The 21,987-nt window shown below is 42.0% G+C and overlaps 1 protein-coding gene across 1 annotated transcript in view; it reads left to right on the top strand.

The window, feature by feature from the left end:
- The window catches only part of GALNTL6 (polypeptide N-acetylgalactosaminyltransferase like 6), a gene marked incomplete at both ends in the record, with an annotated part of 1,095,032 nt that overhangs the window by 350,711 nt on the left and 722,334 nt on the right, over positions 1 to 21,987 (top strand). Inside the window, one exon of the mRNA XM_082625207.1 lies at positions 8,120 to 8,228. Coding sequence (XP_082481333.1) covers positions 8,120 to 8,228 — 109 coding nt within the window. The remainder of the gene's footprint in view (positions 1 to 8,119; positions 8,229 to 21,987) is intronic.

The raw sequence follows: 21,987 nt of genomic DNA, 5'->3' as shown, positions 1-21,987 counted from the left end.
GCGCTTTTTCAGGAACGCCGCCTTCAGAGAGCAAAGCGGCGTGGGGACCGCCTGATGGGAGACTGCCCGAGCCCCTTCAGGCCTCTAGGTGACCTTCTGAGCCTCCGCGGGCGGGCGAGTGCGGAGGGCGGCTTGTTTCGGGGCCGCTCGGGATAAGCCTGCTGTGTAGGTTCTCTGTTTGTTACACGCGCCCGCGCCCACCTGGAGGGCTTGCCTCCTCCTCGGTGGGTCTCTCCTTGCTGTCTGTGTAGGGCGCTGGCTTGTGCACTAACAACTGGGGAGCCCTCCAAGGAGCGGGCCTTGAGAAAGAGACGCCCACAGGGGAGACCCCGAGTTGGCCGTCCCCTCTGTGGGAGGAGGGGTGTCCTAAGTGTTGGATGCTGTGGACGCCCTGAAGACGCCAGCTGGTCCAAGGCAGCCGTCTGAAGTGCTGTAGGGCCCAGCGTCCCAGACGGGAGAGAAATGGTCCCCTCAGTGGGCTGCCCTCTGCTCCACAGATGCCGACTAGAGGCTGAAAGGAGGGCCGAGGCCCCAGGAGGAGGCGCGGAGTCCCCTGCTCTGCTGGCCGCAGGCGAGCGGGAGCGATGCTGGGCTGGGGACTGCAGTCGGCTGTTTGCAAAACGAGGCTGCAAGCCGGCGGATGAAGATCCAGCGCTTGTGACATCCTGGTTGGGACGCCGAGACGTGGGACCCCTGGGAAGTTGATGAGCATGAAGACGAGGACACTGTGGTGGTTGACGGTGGAACGGATGAAAGCCCCTTGCCCTCCACCCCTCATACGAAGGCCAGCAAAAGCACATCAAGGGCAGCCCCCAGCTCAGGAAACGTTCCTGAGGGGAGAATGTACCACCGCCGAGATGATGGATGCAGCTTCCGAGTTCCAGCAAAAGGCCAGAGAAAGGATCCGGGAGAGGTTAGTGTGGCTATGGGATGGGGCGGGCAGAGGAAATGAGCATTACCGCCGCCCCCCCCAATACATACATACATACATACACACACACCCACACCCCTGCCCTCCAGCGGCACCTGCATGGCGCTGGGGGTTCCAGGTGCTTATAGGTTGGTTTATTCTAGCTGTTGGGAGGCTTGGGACCCTGGAAATCTAGAGAGGAGGTGCAGCGGATTCTTAGGTAGTTGGAAATGAAACAGGCCAACTACCCCCGGTCTTGGAAGGCTGCCCCATTTACTGCAGGAGTGAAAGCCGAGACACTCCCGCCCGCCCCAGCACCGGCTGTGGGACGAGAGGTCCACTCTGAACTCAGCTGTGAGGCACGTCACTTACGATGCTGGATAGTCCATTGCTAATCTGGGGGAAACGGGCAAATCCTGCGAATGGGTGCAGGCTGTGGGAAAGACCCGAGAGAGACAGGGAGAGCTTGAAACGCCACAGGCTATTCCAACAGTGACAGTAACCCAGAAGCAAAGGTGGTTTGACCTCAGTGCGGCCTGGGGCCCACCTGACAAGATAGACCAGCCTGTGGAAACATTTAAAACCTGAGCAGCAGTTCAGACTTGCCGCACCGCCCCTCTCATCCCTGACGGCCCACCTGCTCCAGCAGAGGCCTCGGGGATACCGCCCTGTTCGGGGTCCGTGCCTGCCACACCCCCGGTATAGGACGAGGGCCGAGATCGCCTCCAGCTGAGGGCCATCGCGGGGTGATCAGAGGCCTCACGTTGAGCTCTCTAGTCATTGGTCCCCAGAAATAAACAACAGGCGACGGCTCTGGTTGCTGCCGGAACTGAATGTGCTCTGTTACTTACTGCACAGTTGATGCCTAAAGAGGACAGTTACGTCAGGAAGGTAGGAAGGTCCCTTTGACCGTGCAAAGCGGGCGTTCTCCACCACGAGATGACAAAGTTTTAATCTCTCCGATACCAAAGGACAAACTGGGTGCTGATCTCCTAGGAGCTCAAACTCTGCAAACCCTTAATGGTGAAATTGGCCTCAGGTTACAGTAATCACATCAGTGCTGAGGGGAAGCACCGGCTGCGAGCCAGTAAGTCTACCGCTCCTTTGAAGCCTGTCCAACCAAATTAACTGCCCGGGAGCCTAAGGAAATAGGAGAAACTATCTAAGAACTGCACAGAGCGGGTATCACACTCCCGGGCCGTAGTGCTTTCTACAGCCCCGTAAGGCCAGTAAAAAAGCCAGATGGCTCCTGGCGGATGACGCTGCGTTAGGAGAAATGAGCAAGGCGGTCCGCATCAATGCCTCCCTCTAAGATGCCTTGGCCATGGTCCTAGGAGTGCACCATGCTGAGCTGGACTTAGCAAATGCTTTCTTCAGTCCACCCCTGGCCAGAGTCAAGCGATCAGTTTGCCTTCACGTGGGAGGGACAGCAGTGGAACTTTCCAGTGGTGCCCGGAAGCTGCTGCACAGCCCTTGCAAGTCGTGGTGTTGTTGAATAGGGTCCCACTGCTCGCCGCTTACAAAATCAAACTCACAGATGTTCCTAGAAGGGAAAGTTGTCTTTAATCAGAGTGCCGACAGTCTGGGGAGGTGGTGAACTCTGTGTCCCCCCAAAACACCTCTGAGATTCTGCTCGCCGTGGAAGTTTTAAAGGGAAGGAGGGAGTCATCTCAGTTAATCACTGAGATGGAGGGTCAGGGTCACCGCCGTCCCCCACTGTGTGCAGGCTCGTGGACTCGTCATCTTCCTCTAGATGTTCTCTTGCGCCCGCAGTTTGTTTGCGACCTTATGGGAGGAGATGCTAGGGAAGAGATCTAGTCACCTGTTAATTACTGATTCTTCATTTCCACGTCTTTGCCTACACTTGTACGTTCTTTCTGTAGATCAAAAGTATTGCGTGATCAAAAGACTTGAAAAGTGCGCCTGGGCTGGAGATGAGTAGAGCGTGGGGTGCCTGGTGAAAAGTTAGTCACAATACAGCTCTGCTAAAGTGACAAGGAAAGGGGCTTCCTGCTGAGGGCGGTTTCCTACCAAGAGCTGCTTACAGTGGGACGGGAGCCCGAGACCTGTCCCTGTTTCCTTCCCACATCTGTAAAATGGGCCCGACACACTGATGATACAGTGTTAACACGTGAAGACTAGCCTCTGCTTCAGGGCACTGCAGACTTTGCCAGAACACCTGTGAGGGAGGGGCTGGGCAGTGAAGCCACAGACAATTCAAGGCACTGCAGTGACGGTTTGGGAATTGCTTGTTCGGGTAAGACATGCATTGTCTCAGCAGCTGTGTTTGAGAAGGTGCAACCTATCTGACCCCTGGAAGAGGTGCCAGCCTTTGTAGGGCCTTGGGGAGGGCTTTTATTCCCCACCTGGCATAGTGTATGCATCCGTTTTACTACCTGGTAAAGAAAGGCCTGTGTGGAACTGTGGATCAGGGCAGCAAGCGGCCGTTGAGAAGCCAGAATACCAGGGAAGCAGATTAAAGCTCCGGGCATCTCCCAAGCGGGGCTGCCATTTGAGTTGGATGGATCTGTGACTCCCGGAAGTATGGGTAGGATCCTGTAGCAGGAACAACAGGAGCAGAGAGTTCCCCTGGGATTTTGGTCCCAGTTCTGGAAGGGGGCAGAAGCCAAGTAGCCCTGCAGAGAGCAAAAGACCCTGGCAGTCTACCTCACGCTTCTCCAGGTGGAGCATCCCAGGAAGAAACAGCATGTTGTAGTAGCTTCCCTGCCCATCAAGGGGTGGGTTGAGAAGACGTTCCATGGATCCCCGCAAAGTCCCAGGGTGACGAAGTGGCAGCCTGTCTGCAGCAGAGAAGCCCCTGTCTGCCTGTCCACTGTCTCTAGAAATGCGGGTGCTCTTAGGCCCCGTAGAGCCTGTAGATCCTCCCAACACCCCCTCCCCTATTTTTGTGGCGGTCCCTGCAGCCTGTAGAGAGGACATGGGGAAATTTCCGCTGAAGCCTGGCATACAGATGGGTCTAGTCGGGGCACCCCAACCGCAGGGGCTTCAGTTGCTCTTCAGCCCAACAAGGACACCATCTAGGTGGAAACTGGAAGGGACTGCAGCAGCCGCTGGGCTAGACTCAGACCTGCTGAGCTGGTCATCACCCCTGAGCCCTGGCCGTTAACCCTTGGCCCCGACAGCTGGGCTGTTCTCTAGGGCTTGACCTGATGGTGTAGACAAGGGGAAGCCTAGGGGTGGATGATCATGAATAAGCCCTTGGGGGCTCATATGTGCAGAAAGACTTTTATGTTCACCAGCAAGAGCCTGAGGCAGTCGGCACTGTCTTCCCCATCCTGGTCTGTGAGGTACTGACCCACTAGGCCATCAGGAGACAATGGTCCAGCTCAGTATGAGCCCTAAAAACTGATCCTTCAGGAGATGCATCAGATGGAGTGCACAGAAAGAGGGGCCGCTCAGTGACTATACTTGTCCCCATGCACCCCTTCCTGGGCAGTCCCCAAGGATGCCGAGTTGCCCTTGAAATACAGTGACTGGTTCATGCAGTAGTAGCGTGTCTTGTGTGTTCTAAACAACCCCAGGGCGACTGCCAAAGGAGTCTGGGGTCGTCCAGCGGAGGAGTCCCCAACAGTTGAGGGGTTGGCAAGTTGATCGTATTGGTCCCCTCCGTCCAAGTGAGGATATTCTGAATACGTCTCAGCTTGTGAGGACGCTGTGTCTGGCTTAACCCAAACGTTCCCTTTTTCCACTCAAACCAGGCAGTTTTTTTTCACCCATTAGGCAGTTAGAGAAACTGAATGCCCTGTATGGATGCCATTGTCGGATAGCGATCAGGGGTCATGTTCAAAGGTCATGATGTGCAAGACTGGGTAAAATAACATGGTATCGGATGGAGGTTCCATCTCTCCTGTAACTCACAAGCAGCAGGATTGCTAGAAAGGAAAAAATGGAACATCAAAGCAGCAGATTAACTTACTAACAAGTAAAACAGCATAGCCAGGGGGACTAAGTTACCACTTCGGCTTTGATACATTTGAGTAATCAATCAGTGGGGCCTGGTACCCCATATGCCAGACTGGGGACCCCTGCCGAAGCACCCAAGACTGTAAAGGTACAGAAATGGTGGAAACACTGGGGGTCAGCCTGCTGTGGGCTGAGAACACCAAGCCCCATCACACCTGGGACAGGTGCAGCTACTGGGATTTGCGATGGGATATCCCACAGGGATGGGTGGGTTACCTCGCACCCCTGGGTGAGGGGGAACCACTCAGCCTCCACTGGGACCCCATGGTCCTGCTGCCAGTTGGGACAGTGGGAACGCACCACACCTGGGGTGGAAGGTGCGCCCTTGAGTGAGGGCAGAAGTTGGGGCCCTGGCCTGGCATCTCTGGCCCCCAGTCTATCTTCTCAAGGCTAACAGTGCGCCTCCCCTGTCCAGTGTGTGTGGTATGCACAGCCAGGTCAAGTTCCTAAACAGCCGGAGGCCACGCTCTGTTTCCCACTGGAACCGCCCTTCGGCTGCCATCTTTGTCCCCCCGTCGGCCTGCAGGACATCATAGCTCACACAGAAGCCCTGACTGCAGTCCCCTAGGAAGCCTTGAATGAAGCCAACAAGGCTGTCTTTACTGAACACTGAAGTGCGTCTAACGAGGAGGGCTGTCCTCCCGGACAGGATGGCCTCGGACATTGTCCCTGCCTCACAAGGAAGAATCATCCAGACAGTGCTGTGTGTTCACACCCGATGAGTCTGCTGATGTATCACCTTCACTCAGTCACAGGAGGACACGAGTGAAGTCCTGCGTGATCAGACCCCAGCCTAGAGGACTTCATAAACCAGCGGTTCGAACCACAGGGCTCTTGGTGGAAACAAATTGTTATGGTTTTGAGAATCATCTCGATCTGTGTCTTCTCTTGCCTGTACCTGTATTGCTGCCGAGGTCTCTGCCTGCAGCGCAGTCAGATGGCTGCCTGGAGCCACCTCCAGGCTCACAAGACCCCTTGCAGACCCGCTCAGGGCACACTGCAAAAGTGAGGTCGTGTGAGATTGTAAGAGCCTGTCTCAAGGGGTGGGGTGTTGGAGGAGGTCACCAGGAGGTCATGGCAGCTGGTCCACCTGCCAGGTGGACCTGAGTGATGGGAGCCTGCTCACCCTTCCCCTGTCCTTGGAAGGGACGTCTGCCATCCATTCCCAAGGTGGGAACCAGTTTCAAGGATGCAGACTTGAGAGTAAAGTGCTGTTGAGACCGTCTGGGCTGAATAGTGACTGGACCTGTTAAGGCCTCTTTATAAGCTTTTAAGATTCAGGCAGACGGGTGCAGAGATCAAGTTGTCTTGCAGGACAAGCCTCATGTGTAAGTTCCCTGCATATTAAACCCACCCCCTGCCCATCCGGAGGGTCTGCCTCTATTCCTCTCTCCTTGCCCTCCATGTTTGGGGGTGGAGTAGGGGGCCGGCTTGTGAACCAACAGGTAATCAGAGAGAGCTTTGCATATTCAGAGTTTACACAAGAACATCCCCAGGTTTCATGGCAAAGTTTATTTTGAAATTATTTTAATCTGAAGGTGATGTTTATTATAAATTGATATTATCTAAATCTGTAAGATTTCTATGATTGCTCAGCACTGATCATTGGAAATGCATGGCTGAGACAAAACATGGGTTTTGTATTTTAAAGTTATTTGGTTATTTAAAACTTCCCATTCACAGCTGAGTTTGGGAACATTTCTAATTATAAAAGCAATATTGATCAGAAAATAAGGCATGAGGTTTTTTAGTATTGCTATTATAACCCCAAAATTGTTTTATTCCATTTTCTTCTATTTTTATATTTTCTGTTAATTTTTCCATCTCTTCTTTCTTGTCATCCTCCTTTAAACATTTTTCCTTTTTATTCTTAATATTTTATATAAACTCACCATCATCCTTTGTTTATTCCTCTTGTTTTCCTGAACTCACCACTATTATGAATAATTTTTTAAAAAACTATACAGATAATAGTCACCTGATCTGGAAAAGCTTTCTTCTGATTTAACTACATTTTTTTATATTAAGTCCATTTTTATTCTTTCAAAACAAGTGGATCCTTTATAAGCTATAAAGAGGGACCCAAGGCAGATAATTTTTTCATAAACACAGTAGTTGTACTGTTTTAAAATAAGAAGTAAGACCTTTTATTTGCCTTGGAAAGGCTCTTAGCGTAAAATTTCCTCACTGAAATTATTCATCTTTTGTTTTAAATTGAAACTTTCAAAAGTGTTCTCTTTATTCTGTTGATGTTTTATTTATTTCCAAAAATGAACCAGATAAAAGGAAAATGGTATGTGAATATGAAAACAGTTATTTTACATTATCTTGACTGTTAAGATTGTGAAAATACATGTCATTCAAAACATTTTTTGTTTATGACCAAAATAAACACCATAAAGAGAGAAGTAGCTTCAGCCATGCACACAGAAATAATTTTCAAGGTGACATTAGAATATATTGAATTTTACTAAAGCATAAAATATGTTGTGACTACCGTTGTTGACTTTGTGATAATTTCAACTATAAGCGTAACCACACACCATAATTTGACAGAAATCTAGGTGGTAGGCAGTATTTAATAGTTGTTAGGACCACAATGTTGGTCTTAATAGAACTGGTCCAAGTCCTGACTTGGCCCCTGTGGTTTCATTCAAGTTATTTTACTTCTCTGGGCCTTCGATTAATGAGCAGAAAAAGGAAGGTTTATAACCGAAGACTGTGATAAAGACCGAAGGGTCTTCTGTACACAGAGTATCCAACTTAGTGCCTGGTACACAGTGAGCATTCAATAAATGCTTGCTAATATTGTCACCAGGCCATTCAAATATACTTGATCAAAACAGGTAAAATTGTACAAATCACAAACAAAAGTATTTCCATGATACACAGTCAATACTACTACTATTTACACTTGTGGCAAGTGAAAACGGCTAGGCGTTTACGCTCAGACGAGGTGGTACACTAAATTATTAACGCCTCCGGATGAAATAAGATTGGAGATGGTAGGTGCTGTGTGCGACACATGCTCTTATTTTTAAAACGGAGAAAGGTTTTAAAATGTGTGTTCATCTGGTCATTAGCAACAGCTTCCTCTTCAGTAGACTGAGGAGGATCACTTATCCGAGTGTTCTTTGATTGCCTGTGATGTGCCTGGCTGTGTTTACCTGCCATGCGAAAGGAAATACCTCCTTTTTATGCTCTGAATACTTTCCTTTTCCACAGACATTTCCACTGGGCCTGGGAGATGGGCAATTCTATGCATGGACAGATGGTTTGAGAAGAAAGGACTGGCATGACCATGGGAGCATTCAGAAAGAGGCTCTGCGCTCAGGTATGGAGCTCAGTGTACCCCAAGGTGCTGCTTTGCTTTGTCACTTATAGGATCTCTCATTAGTGTTTCTTCTGCACCCAGTCAGGTAGGTTTCATGGGGACATTGGAGGTCAACGCTGGGCAGAACTGAAACAATTTCAAATTTCAGAGAGAGAAAAAATAGTGCGTAGCGTTTACAATATGAGCTGAACAGAGGTCATTCGAGTTTTAGAAATCTGCCGTGCTTTATACTTCCAGAGTGTCTTTCAATCATTTCTGGGGGTATCTTGGATTTATTCATGAGACTTGACTTGGAACACATGTTATCTTGAGCTAGATTCGCTCATTAGGGCTGTGGTGTATCCAACTGGCTGGGCCAAGGATGGAAGGAGGACCTCAGTTCTAGACGCTGGCAGGTGGATCAGAAGAGCCAGGGACCTGAAGTTGGCCATACCTGGGCAAACTAACAGGCAGTTCAGTGGGATCCAGAAGGTCTGTCTATGCATAGCAGATTCTAGTCTTAGGCTAGGGATAGAGGAAACATTTTACTTCTTGGAAAAGTAACAGGAAAAATTATGTCCTAGAAGGACTTAGGTTGTTGGAAACAGGGATTCGCAAGGGTATAGACGTAATAACCGAGTGAAGGTAACAACCTTCACTGATGATAGGAAGTCCATATTCTATTATTCAACCAAAGGAGCTCTGTTGGGTTTTTTGTTTGTTTGTTTTATTTTTGTTTTTGTTTTTGTTTTTTTTGTCATGGTGAGGATATCACAGAAATTGAGAAGATATGGTTTGGTAAAGACATCTTAGCAACACGGAAATGGTGCATCCCAGGTCAAATCAGCAGCAGAATCACGAGTAGCCACAGGCTGAGGTTCTCCTGGCCAGCCTTTCTCCTGACTTCTCTCCCCAGGAAGACAGGAGTGAGATATTCAGAGAGTTATGATAGTGTTCAGGGCTTTGGATGTTCTCAGCTCTGGATCAGGTGTGCTTGACTTAATTAGAGTCTTCCATTTTCTTCTTTCATTACTTTCCTCCAAATAAGACTGTCCCCTACCCTCCTGCTTGTCATAAGAATGTTCCCTGTCCCTCAGAGCATCAGCCTCTTCCATATGACATCATCCCTCCAACCTTGGCATGACTCCGTGAACAGTGACAAAGGCAAGCTCCTTACCAGAATCCTTACTTTTCCAGTCCTCTGATCTTTTTCCTCTATTTGCTTGATCAGCCCTGTATTCATCCAACCATCTGTTTCTTTTTTTAACCACAAGATGCTGAAAGTTTGGGGAGATGTTCTCATAATTTAACCACAAGTTAGTAATAATAATAATTGAATAGATGTTTTGTACTAGGGGCTTTGCATATGTATTTTATTTAAATTTCACAATGACTTTGATAGATAGGTATTATAGTCCCCAATTTGTAAAAAGAAAATAGGAAAGAAAAAGAAATGAGTTCTTAAGAATTCATGAAATATTATCCAAGGTCAAACAGCCAATAATTTGTAGAGAGAAATTAAAAGGTCGTCTTATGCTCTGTTACACCCCACCATCAGACATCAAATGATAATATTTGGGCAAAATGAAGTAATGGCCAGAGAACATATGGGAGGGAGACACACCTGGGTTCATATCCTAGCTTTTCTGTGTAAGTGGCAAGTCAATTTGTCTGTCTGATGTTCTACTTTGCAGAATTGCTATAAGGATCAAAGATACTATAAAGTAATTGGCCAATTATTTGCACATATTATAAACTCCACCAATGATAACTGTAATTATTTTTCCATCTAAGTTACTTTCACTTGATTTGATGTGCCTATCCTTTGCTTGCGCCAATGAGTTTTGGACACAAAATCCAATACTTCACATTTTTTCTGCTACATACTACCCTTTCTGCCTCCTGGAAAAATGTACCTTTAATTTTCTCATCAGAGCTCAGGGCAAAGGAAATTGACCTACAAAGAAAATTGGTGATAAAACAGGTTTCCTACAGTACAAATTTTGTGTGCAATTAAAATACTTTTAAATGCTAGTATGTATATGATTCACTGGAAGATACATGAAAAGTGCAACAGACTATAATTTATCATTTTTTAAAAAATATTTAAAATATATTTAAAATATAAGTAGAATATAACCTAAATAAAATATGCACACATAAACACACATGCAGTTATAAAGTCAAAATAAGATAAACATCTCTGTTCCCAATAAGCAGGCCAAGAAAGGGTCATTGGTACTATTCTGTCTCCTCCAAGTCTTGAAATTTGTATTCACTCTTACTTTTCTCTGTAATTTCTTATGTCTAAACAAATATTGTTGCATTTTGCCTATGTTTGGACTTTATCTAAACATTGAATCAAATAGTATGGCTTTCTTCTTTCATTCAAAATTATTTTTGAGATCCATTCTTGTGTGTGCACTTCTCGTTGATTTGTTGTAACTGTTGTTTAATTTTTTTTATATATAAACTTCTCAAATCTTTAAACTCCTAGGTTTTTTAAACATGTATTATGACAATGGTCTCATTGTACCATTCTATCCCCTCCCTTCACCCGAACTAAATCATTTTTACCAGTAAATTAGATAACCTTTAATGAAATGGGTGAACTCCAAAATGGAAATTATAAGACTTCAAAAGATTATTTTCTCCCCACCACCATCCTCCCCCCACCCCCCCACTTTCCCCCCTTAGTGTCCATACATTTGTTCTCTACATCTGTGTCTCTATTTCTGCCTTGCATACCAGTTCATCTGTACCATTTTTCTAGATTCCACATAATATGCGTTAGCATACAATATTTGGTTTTCTCTTTCTGACTTACTTCCCTCTGTATGACAGTCACTAGGTCCATGAACGTCTCTACAAATAACCCAATTTTGTTGCTTTTTATGGCTGAGTGATATTCCATTGTATATATGTACCACATCTTCTTTATCCATTCGTCTGTCGATGGGCATTTAGGTTGCTTCCATGTCCTGGCTATTGTAAATAGTGCTGCAATGAACATAGGGGTGCATGTGTCTTTTTGAATTATGGTTTTCTCTGGGTGTATGCCCTGTTGTTTAATTTGTGTAGACATTCTGAGAGTTCCCAGGTTTGGGTTATGTATGACGCTGCTCTAAGTATTCTTGCACATGGTTCTGGGATAGAGACAATATTTTCTTAGGGTACATATTTAATAGAATTTGCATGTCTGAGGAATGCACGTTTCAGTTATATTATGTAGTACATGACAAACTGTTTTTCAAAGTTGATATGCTGATTTCACTCCAATCAGTAATGGATGGAATTCCCATTGCTCTGCATCCTGTCAACACTTAATATTACTGTCTGACTTTTCATTTTTCTCAATTTTTTGGTATGAAATAATCACTCATTGTCACATAAATTTGCATATTACTAATTTTAATGTAGTTGATCTCTTATTTATGCTTATGGGCCATTTGTACCTTCTCTTAGGTAAAAGTACTATTCATTTCTATTTCCAGTTTTTTGATTTCTTTATTTTTCTTATTGATCCACAGAGTGTTCTTAATTTTTTTGAATAATATCCTTCATCAGTTGTACATGGTGAAAATATCCCACATTTTGTATATTTTTTTAAAAAACTCTATATATTGCCTAATGAGTAGAAGTTCTTAATTTTGTTTTAGTCAAATTTACAAATAATTTTTAAAGGATAGGCTTAATTGCTGTTCTACATTGTCTTTTTAAGCTTGAGAATTTTACCTTTTACATTTAGGTCTTAAATGCAGCTCATCTTCATTTTTATATCATGTGAGGTAGGGGCCCAATATTTATTTAGGTTTTACCTACTTAGATATCCAATCAACAGCACCATTTATTAGAAAATGTATCTTTTCCCACACCGATCAGCAGGGTTGACTCTATTATAAAAAGTTTCCATATTTGTGTGTTCTCATTCTGGTTTCTCAGTTCTGTTCCGTGAGTGAAAAACTTAGAGCTAATGAAATAATATCTTATGTACTATATATTTATAAAAATTGTTGCTATCTGGTAAAGTTCATTCTGCTTTCTTTGCTTTTCTTCTTGGGAATGTTTTGCCAATCTTCTTTTTTTTTTTTTTTTTTGCGGTACGTGGGCCTCTCACTGTGTGGTCTCTCCTGTTGCGGAGCACAGGCTCCGGACACACAGGCTTAGCGGCCATGGCTCACGGGCCCAGCCGCTCCATGGCATGTGGGATCTTCCCAGACCGGGGCACGAACCCGTGTCCCCTTCATCGGCAGGCACACTCTCAACCACTGCGCCACCAGGGAAGCCCTGCCAATCTTAACATTAGGATTTTCTTTAAACTTTTAGATTCAACTTGTCAGACTTTATGCACAATATGCAGATACACACAGAATATTGGAATTTTAGAATTGTATTAAGTCTATTGATAAATTAGGGAATAATTTACATTTTTTCAAATATTAAATTATTCATTCCGTGGTATATCATTATATTTCTTGGTGCTTATTTGTTATCTTTAGGGGTGTGTTTGTAATTTGATTCTCAGACATTTTCAGTGTTATTCCTAGAAAACTAACATTATATGGGTATTGAGAATGTTGTTGATCTTATTGAAGTTCTGAACTATTTGTAGCTGGTATAGAGAAAGGTTAATAATTTTTAAATATAGACCCAAATTTCGAAAACATTCTAAACTCTTTTATGAATTATAATCATTTACCCATAAGTTATTTTGGATCGTTAGTGTAGATAATCATAATATCTATAAGTAGTGACAGAGTTTAAAATTTTTTCCATCCTAGACCTTATAATTTTAGTTACTTTTACTCTGTTTCTGCACTTGCTAGGAACTCGAGTATCATGTTGTCCAGTGGGTATTGGTGGCTGCTTTTGATTTGTTATGGTTCTGACAATAGCAAATTAGATACTTGTGTTAGCATTTAATTTAGTTAATGAAAATGTACTGTACACTGTTTACTAGGCCTTCTGGATATGACTTTCTGAGAGTTTTACTTTTTTTACACCTAAATGAATGTTGATTTTAATCAAAATTGTTTTTGTTTGCATGTATTGAAATAAGATACATTTTCTCCTTTATGTTTTTGAGTATGTTGTACCTGTTGGTTTCTAATAGAAATCAAACTTTGAAATTATGGGCTAAATCTGACTTTTTATTTATTACTGGATTTAGTTTGCTACTATTTTAGCAATTTCACATCTTTACTCATGAGTGAATATTGGCCATGAATTTTTCTTTCTCGTAGAATCCTTGTCAAGTTTTGGTAACAGTGTATAATGATGGTTTCATAAAATGACTCGACTAATACCTCTCATCTTTCTATACTTTGTAATTGCTTGTGGCATATTAGAATTATTTATTTACTAATAGTTAATGATCATCTTGTGGGTGAAAATTTTCTGGACTGGACTTCTCTTGGAGCAAAGATTTTTCACTCCTGGTTTAAAATGTTCCTATTTATTAACACATTTATTCATAACATCCTCTTAAAGATTTTATAATGTCTGTCATGCTTAAATTTATGTTGCTTTTTCTTTCAAATTTCATTTATTTGTTTTTTTGTCATTTTTCCTTAACTTATTACACTAGGAAATTGTCAGTTTTATTAATTATGTCAAAAACCAATTTTCGACATAGTTCATCTTATCTATTGTGTTTTTCTCATTGATTTACAGTCATATTTATTACTTCTTTTCTTTGACTTTTACTATATTTTTCTAAACTAAAAAATTAGATTCATACCTCCTTAATTTCAGCCTTCTTCTGTTGTAGAATAAGCATCTAGGACTCTAAATTTCTTTCCAAGCACTGCTTTAAGTACATCACACTGGTCTGTGGTTTGATGTTTTATATTTGTTTGTTATGTTTTAATTATATTGTTTTAGTTATGTTTTCAAATGTCTGTCCTACTTAATAAACCCTGAAAATATCTTAAAAATATGAAAATCCAGAAACTACTTCCTGATGAGATCTCAATAATCTTTATAAAAGTGTATTAGCATAATATACCAGATGCATTTTATCAAATGTCTTTGTTAGTGTTTTTATTGCTGTTGTTAGTTTATGTTTTGTTTTGACAATTACACCTTTGTGGCATATTTGATAATTTTTGAAATGTCAGGTATTTTAAATAATCGTTTTTATATAAGCAGGTGGAATATAGGGGGAAAGGAGGTAGTTGAGTTATGAGGAAATGGTGAGGATGCTTCCACCTTTGAGAAAATTGGAGAGTTGGTTTTTTCTTTTTTAAATTAATTTTTATTGGAGTTTAGTTGCTTTACAATGTTGGGTTAGTTTCTTGCTTTACAGCAAGGTGAATCTGTCATACATATACATATATCCCCTCTTTTTTAGATTTCCTTCCCATTTAGGTCACCACAGAGCATTGAGTAGAGTTCCCTGTGCTATACAGTAGGTTCTCATTAGTTATCTATTTTATACATAGTAGTGTATATGTCAGTCCCAATCTCCCAATTCATCCACTCCCCTTCCCCCTTGGTAACCATAAGTTTGTTCTCTACATCTGTGACTGTACTTCTGCTTCGAAAATAAATTCATCTTATTTGAACTTTGCAAATAAGTTCACCTGTACCATTTTTCTAGATTCCACATATAAGTGATATTGTACGATATTTGTTTTTCTCTTTCTGACTGACTTACTTCACTCTGTATGACAATCTCTGGGTTCATCCACGTCTCTGCAAATGGCACTATTTTGTTCCTTTTTATGGCTGAGTAATATTCCATTGTATATATGTACCACATCTTCTTTATCCATTCCTCTGTTTATGGATATTTAGGTTGCTTCCATGTCCTGGCTATTGTAAATAGTGCTGCAGTGAACATTGGGGTGCATGCATCCTTTTGAATTATGGTTTTCTCTGGATATATGCCTAGGAGTGGGATTGCTGGGTCTTATGGTAGTTCTGTTTTTAGTTTTTTAAGGAAACTCCATACTGTTCTCCATAGTGGCTGTACCAATTTACATTCCCCCCAACAGTGTAGGAGGGTTCCCTTTTCTCCACACCCTCTTCAGCATTTATTGTTTGAAAATTTTTTGATGATGACTCTTCTCACAGGTGTGAGGTGATAGCTCATTGTACTTTTGATTTGCATTTCTCTAATAATTAGTGATGTTGAGCACCTTTTCATGTATTTGTTGACCACCTGTATGTCATTTTGGAGAAATGTCTATTTAGGTCTTCTGCCCATTTTTTGATTGGGTGGTTTGGTTTTTTTGATATTGAGCTGCATGAGCTGTTTATATATTTTGAAGATTAATCCCTTATCATTTGCTTCATTTGCACATGTTTCCTCCCATTCTGAGGGTTGTCTTTTGTTTGTGGTTTCCTTTGCTGTGCTAAAGCTTTTAAGTTTCATTAGGTCCCATTTGTTTATTTTTGTTTTTATTTTCATTACTGTAGGTGGTGGGTCAAAAATATCTTGCTGTGATTTATGGCAAAGAGTGTTCTGCTTGTACTTTCCTTGAAGAGTTTTATAGTATCCAGTGTTATATTTAGGTCTTTAATCCATTTTGAGTTTATTTTTGTGTATGGTGTTAAGGAGTGTTCTAATTTCATTCTTTAACATGTAGCTGTCCAGTTTTCCCAGCACCACTTATTGAAGAGCCTGTCTTTTCTGCATTGTATATTCTCGCCTCCTTTGTCATAGATTAGGTGGCCATAGGTGCGTGGGTTTATCTCTGGGCTTTCTATCCTGTTCCATTGATCTATATTTCTGTTTTTGTGACAGTACCATACTGTCTTGATTACTGTAGCTTTGTGGTATAGTCTGAAGTCAGGGAGCCTATTCCTCCAGCTCTGTTCTTCTTTCTCAAGATTGCTTTCTCTATTTGGGGTCTTTCGTGTTTCCATATAAAGTAAACAATTTTTTGCTCTAATTCTGTGAAAAATGCCCTTGGTAATTTGACAGGGATTGCATTGAACCTGTAGATTGCTTTAGGCTGAGAAAATGGAGAGTTCTTGCATGAAAAAAAATATATATAAAAGGAACAATTGAAGGATAGATTCCCAGACCTTAGGTGTAACTTAGAGTTCTTTTCTGGTATTTCTGTGCCCTTAGAGTTATAGTAAATTATAAGGATTTTAAAAAATTTGTTACAAGAATTCTAACTAATGTTTTTAAAAAAGCAGAGTTTCTATTATTTCATAATCTTTGTTTGGGGAGTAGCATTAACCAAACCAATTTACCCATAGATGAATAATATCCATCATACCATTTCAGGTTCAGGAAGGCTTCCCAGAAGAGGTAAACCAAATTTTCAAGATAAAGTCATATCCTGATACTAGATACATTTGTGCTTTCATCCAAGTAATTTTCTGAATGCTCTTTCTCATTATTTCCTATGAACCCAGTCATATTTTAGCCATTTTTTTCTAATCATATATCTTATGTATGATCCCATTATATTTCATTTAGTTTCACATCATTTGAGAATTTATTGACATTAGATTTTATCTCAACGGTTTAGCTCTCCTTTTGAGTTTTATTGTATCACAAAATTGATAAGCATGCTGTTGAACAGTCATTCAAATTATTTATAAAAGTTGAATGGAAAGAACTGAAATACAGATTTCTTTTGATATAATATGAAAGATGGTGTGTAAATTGATTTTGACTCATTATTCAGTAAGCATTGGGTATAATCATTATAGCAACTAAAGAGATATCCAGCTGACATCGCTCCATATATAAATTTTTTTAAATGCCATATATTTCTGAAATAAAGATAAACCCTGCCTATGGCATTTCCCTGAACTATGAACCTAATAACTTCTGCTGGATGTTGACAAGAAAATGCAATTAGTTATTATTTTTTTTTTTTATTATTATTATTTTTTTTGCGGTACACAGGCCTCAACTGTTGAGGCCTCTCCCGTTGCAGAGCACAGGCTCCGGACGCGCAGGCCCAGCGGCCATGGCTCACGGGCCCAGCCGCTCCGCGGCATGTGGGACCTTCCCCGGACCAGGGCACGAACCCGTGTCCCCTGCATCGGCAGGCGGACTCTCAACCACTGCACCACCAGGGAAGCCCAGGAAATGCAATTAGTATAGGTAGCTGTTTCTTAATTAATATGTGATGTTCCTGAATTCTCATAACAAATTTTTGAAGTCATCCATCCAGAGTGATGCAGGGGTGTGTGTGCATGGGCACACTTGCACATGTGATTCATGAAATCGTTAGTAAGACCCCTGATTTGTATTTGTAGAGAGTACCTATTTATAGTTTTGAAATTTGAAGATTTTTCTTGTCCAGTCTTCTTTTTATCCTAACTCAGAGTTTCACTGTGTTTATCACTGTTTTTTTTTTGGATTTCAGTATGTGTGAACTCAACATGAAAAAAGCTGTTTTCAACCTTTATATTCTCTCTCTTTCTTTGAAATAGGTTATATCCTCATATAATCACCATCAATTCCTGCATCCCACTGTATGCCTCAGGAATCCTGTGAAGTTATATTTAACTTCTCACTGTTTCCATTTGCTTAGTTGTACTTACAGGTTCGACTAGTCAAGGCTTTTACTATCTTGTCATTTTACTAATTTGTTCATTCACTTATTTGACAAATACTTACAAATGTCACTATATTTCAAATACTGCTCCAACGTCTGGAAGAAAAAGATGGACAAAAACGAATTCCAGTGGCTGTGGTATAATGAGAGCATAGTTGCAGGAGCTTTCACTCCAACCATGACACCACGGTGGTCACAGTGCCATGACATGGCCTGGTTATGGACATCATGGCTATTTGAATCCTGCCCATTAATCTCTCTTGTCTAAACTAATTCAGTAGCCTCTTCTCTGATCTCCCTGCCCCACTGTCAGCTCTTCAAATTACAGCCAGAGCAATCTTCTAAAAATATATATCAGATCATTTCACTCCTCTGATCCAAAGCATACAAAGCCCAGTCATCATATCCAAAATGTTCTCCAAGTCCCTTCCATAAGTATGAGATACAGCATATGATCCACCCCTGACCCAGGGCTCTGTCCTTCTCTCCTGCTGGTCGATGTGCAGTCTCTCCACTGGCCATGTTGTCCTCTTTGTTTTCCCTCAGGGATGATAAATACGTTCCAGGACTTTTCACTTGCTGTTCCTGCTGCCTGGACCAAACACTTGTGGTCTGTATCTTCACAGCCCACCCTCCCCTTCCTTAAGGTCATGAGACAGTATATCACCTGCTTTGATATGACTGCCAATCACCCTGTTATCATAGAGCGAAAGAATCCTTTCATTCTCTCTCCATCACTTGGCCCTACCTGATATTTATAGCAATTATCCTTCTATCTATATGATAGAAGGATATCTATCTTTTTTTGAAGTCATCCATCCAGAGTGATGTGGGGGTATGTGTGCATGGGCACACTTGCACATGTGATTTTCCCTTTCCCCTTTAGTAACCATACGTTTGTTTTCTACATCTTTGACTCTATTTCTGTTTTGTGAATAAGTTCCTTTGTACCATTTCTTTTAGATTCCACATATAAGCGATATCATTCATGTCTCTTAAAAATAGTATCTGGCATCTTTTTTGTTACTACAAACAATGAACAATGTTCATTGTTAATAATTTAGTATAACTGATATATCTATAATGTGTTATCAGTAAATTTCATAATGAGATTTGTTGGAAGGTGGTCAACTTTGGGAATATTGCCAAAATCACATTCATTATTATTCATTAGATTCAAATGAACTTTTAATGAAATATTTTCTTTGACACTCATTGTATAGTAATGAAAATGTAAACTGAAACTGAAAAGATGGTGAGCACTCTGTTGAGATGTATCATTTACGTGGCTAATAACAGAAAAAATTTAGCTGAAACTGAAGTGAGTGACAGTTACCTAGGGAATAATACCTTCAATATCACAATATGAAAATAGCAGTGTAGAAATATCTCAGGAGATTTGCTAAACTGCACTCAGTTTGTGTTAAAAAAAAAGACAAAATTAACTTTTAAAAATAATTCAATCTAACCATATGTTGCAGAAGTTGAAATATCAACTACCCATGGGCAAGTGTGCATGGGATTAATTAGCCTTTTTTTCCTCATTAGTAAAATGTGGTTTAATGATAATGCTTATTACAGAGTTATTTTAAGTGTTAATTAAGTTATTTAAGTAAACTGTCTGGGCTGTAGTATATACTCAATATATGGATATCTGTAGACATGTGGACCTTGTTTTTTTATTGTACTTGGCAGATATTATGCTTTTTGGAAGCTGAACATCTGTGGCAACCCTGCTTTTGAGCTAGTCTATTGGCACCATTTTTCCAACACATTTGCTCATTTCCTGTCCCTGTGTCACATTTGGTTAATTCCCACAATATTTTGAACATTTTTATTATTATTTTATTTGTTATGGTAATCTATGATCAGGGATCTCTGATGTTCCTGTTTTATTTGTTTGTGGGGCACCATGGACCACTGCACCCATACAAGACAGGGAACTTCATCAGTAAATGTTGTGTGTTCTCACTGCTCCACGGCCACCCATTCCCATCTTTCTCCCTGCCTCAGGCCTCCCTATTCCCTGAGACACAACAGTATTGAAATTAGGACAGTTAGTAACCCCACAATGGCCTCTAAGTGTTCAAGTGAAAGGAAGAGTCCCATGTCTCTTGCTCTAAGTCAAAAGCTAGAAATAATGAGGCTTAGTGAGGAAGGCATGTCAAGATCCAAGACAGGCTGAAAGCTAAGCCTCTGTGCCAAACAGTCAGCCAAGCTGTGAATGCAAAGGAGAAGTTCCTGATGGAAATGAAAAGCGCTGCTCCAGTGAACACATGAATGATAAGAAAGCGAAACAGCCATTCTTCTCATATGGAGAAAGTCCTAATGATCTAGGTAGGTGATCAAACCAGCCACAATATTCCCTTGAGTCAAAGCCTAATCGAGAGCAAGGCCCTAACTCTCTTCAATTCTGTGAAGGCTGAGAGAGGCGAGGAAGCTGCAGCAGAAAAGTTTGAAGCAATAGAGGGTGGTTCATAGGTTGAAGGACAGAAGCCATCTCCATGACATAAAAGTTCAAGGTAAAGCAGCAGGTGCTGCTGGAGAACCTGCAGCAAGTTATCCAGGAGATCCAGCTAAGATAAAGAATGAGATGACAGATTTTCAGTGTAGATGAGACAGCCTTCTGTTGGAAGAAGATGCCGTCTAGGACTTTCACAGCAAGGGAGGAGAAGTCAGCGGCTGGCTTCAGAGCTTCAGAGGACAGGCTGACTGTCTCATTAGGAGGTGATGCAAGTTGAACCCAGTGCTCATTTACGAATCCAAAACTCTTGGGCCCTTAAGAATTATGCTAAATCTACTCTGTCTGTACTCTATAAGTGGAAAGACAAAGCCTGGATGACAGCACTTCTGTTTACAACATAGTTTACTGAATATTTTAAGCCTACTGTTGAGACGTACTGCCCAGAAAAAGTAGATTCAAATATTACCGTGCTTTGAGTAGGCACCTGGTCACCCAACAGCTCTGACGGAGATGGACACTTTTATTTTCATGCTAGCACAACATCTCCTCTGCAGCCCATGGATCAAGGAGCAATTTTGACTTTCAAGCCTTATTATTTAAGAAATACATTTTGTAAAGCTGTTGATGCCATAGATCATGATTCCTCTGATGGATGTTAGCAAAGTCAATTGAAAATCTTCTGAAAAGGATTCATCATTCTAGATGCCATTAAGAACATTTGAGGTTCATAGGAAGAGGTCAGAATATCAACATTAACAGGAATGTGGAAGAAGTCGATTACTTTGAGGGGTTCAAGACTTCAGTGGAGGAAATGACTGCAGATGTGGTAGAAAGAGCAAGTGAACTAGAATTAGAAGTGGAGCCTGAAGAGGTGGCTGCATGGCTGCTATCTCATGGCAAAACTAATGAATGAGGAGCTGCTTCTTGTAGATGAGCAATGAAAGTGGTTTCTCAAGATGGAGTCTACTCCTGGTGAAGATGCTATGAAAATTGTTGAAATGACAACAAAGGATTTAGGCTATGACATAAACTTAGTGGATAAAGCAGCAGCAGGGTTTGAGAGGATTGACTCCAGTTTTGAAAAAGTTCTGCTGTGGGTAAAATGCTATCCAACAGCATGTCACGCTGCAGAGAAATCGTTCATGAAAGGAAGAGTCAATGGATCTGGCAGACTCCATTGTTGTTTATTTTAAGAAACTGCCACAGCTACCCCAGCCTTCAGCAACCGCTGCCCTGACCAGTCAGCAGCCATCAACATCCAACATCAAGGCAAGACCCTCCACCAGCAAAAAGATTATGGCTCGCTGAAGGCTCAGATGATGGTTAGCATTCTTTAGCAATAAAGTAGTTTTAAAGTTCGTTCTTTGGGGCTTCCCTGGTGGCGCAGTGGTTGGGAGTCCGCCTGCCGATGCAGGGGACACGGGTTCGTGCCCCGGTCCGGGAGGATCCCGCATGCCGCGGAGCGGCTGGGCCCGTGAGCCATGGCTGCTGAGCCTGCGCGTCCGTGCTCCGCAAGGGGAGAGGCCACGGCAGTGAGAGGCCCGCCTACCGCAAAAAAAAAAAAAAAAGTTCGTTCTTTGTTTTTTCAGACATAATGCTATTATACACTTAATAGTTCATAGTACAGTGTAAACATAACTTTTTTTTTTACAACTTTATTGGAGTATAAGTGCTTCATAATGGTGTATTAGTTTCTGCTTTATAACAAAGTGAATCAGTTATACATCTGTTCCCATATCTCTTCCCTCTTGCGTCTCCCTCCCTCCCACCCTCCCTATCCCACCCC

This window comes from Mesoplodon mirus, assembly GCF_964341445.2.
Source record: "Mesoplodon mirus genome assembly, chromosome: 1".
Lineage (NCBI taxonomy): Eukaryota > Metazoa > Chordata > Mammalia > Artiodactyla > Ziphiidae > Mesoplodon > Mesoplodon mirus.
This window is presented reverse-complemented; position numbering and strand designations above follow the sequence as displayed.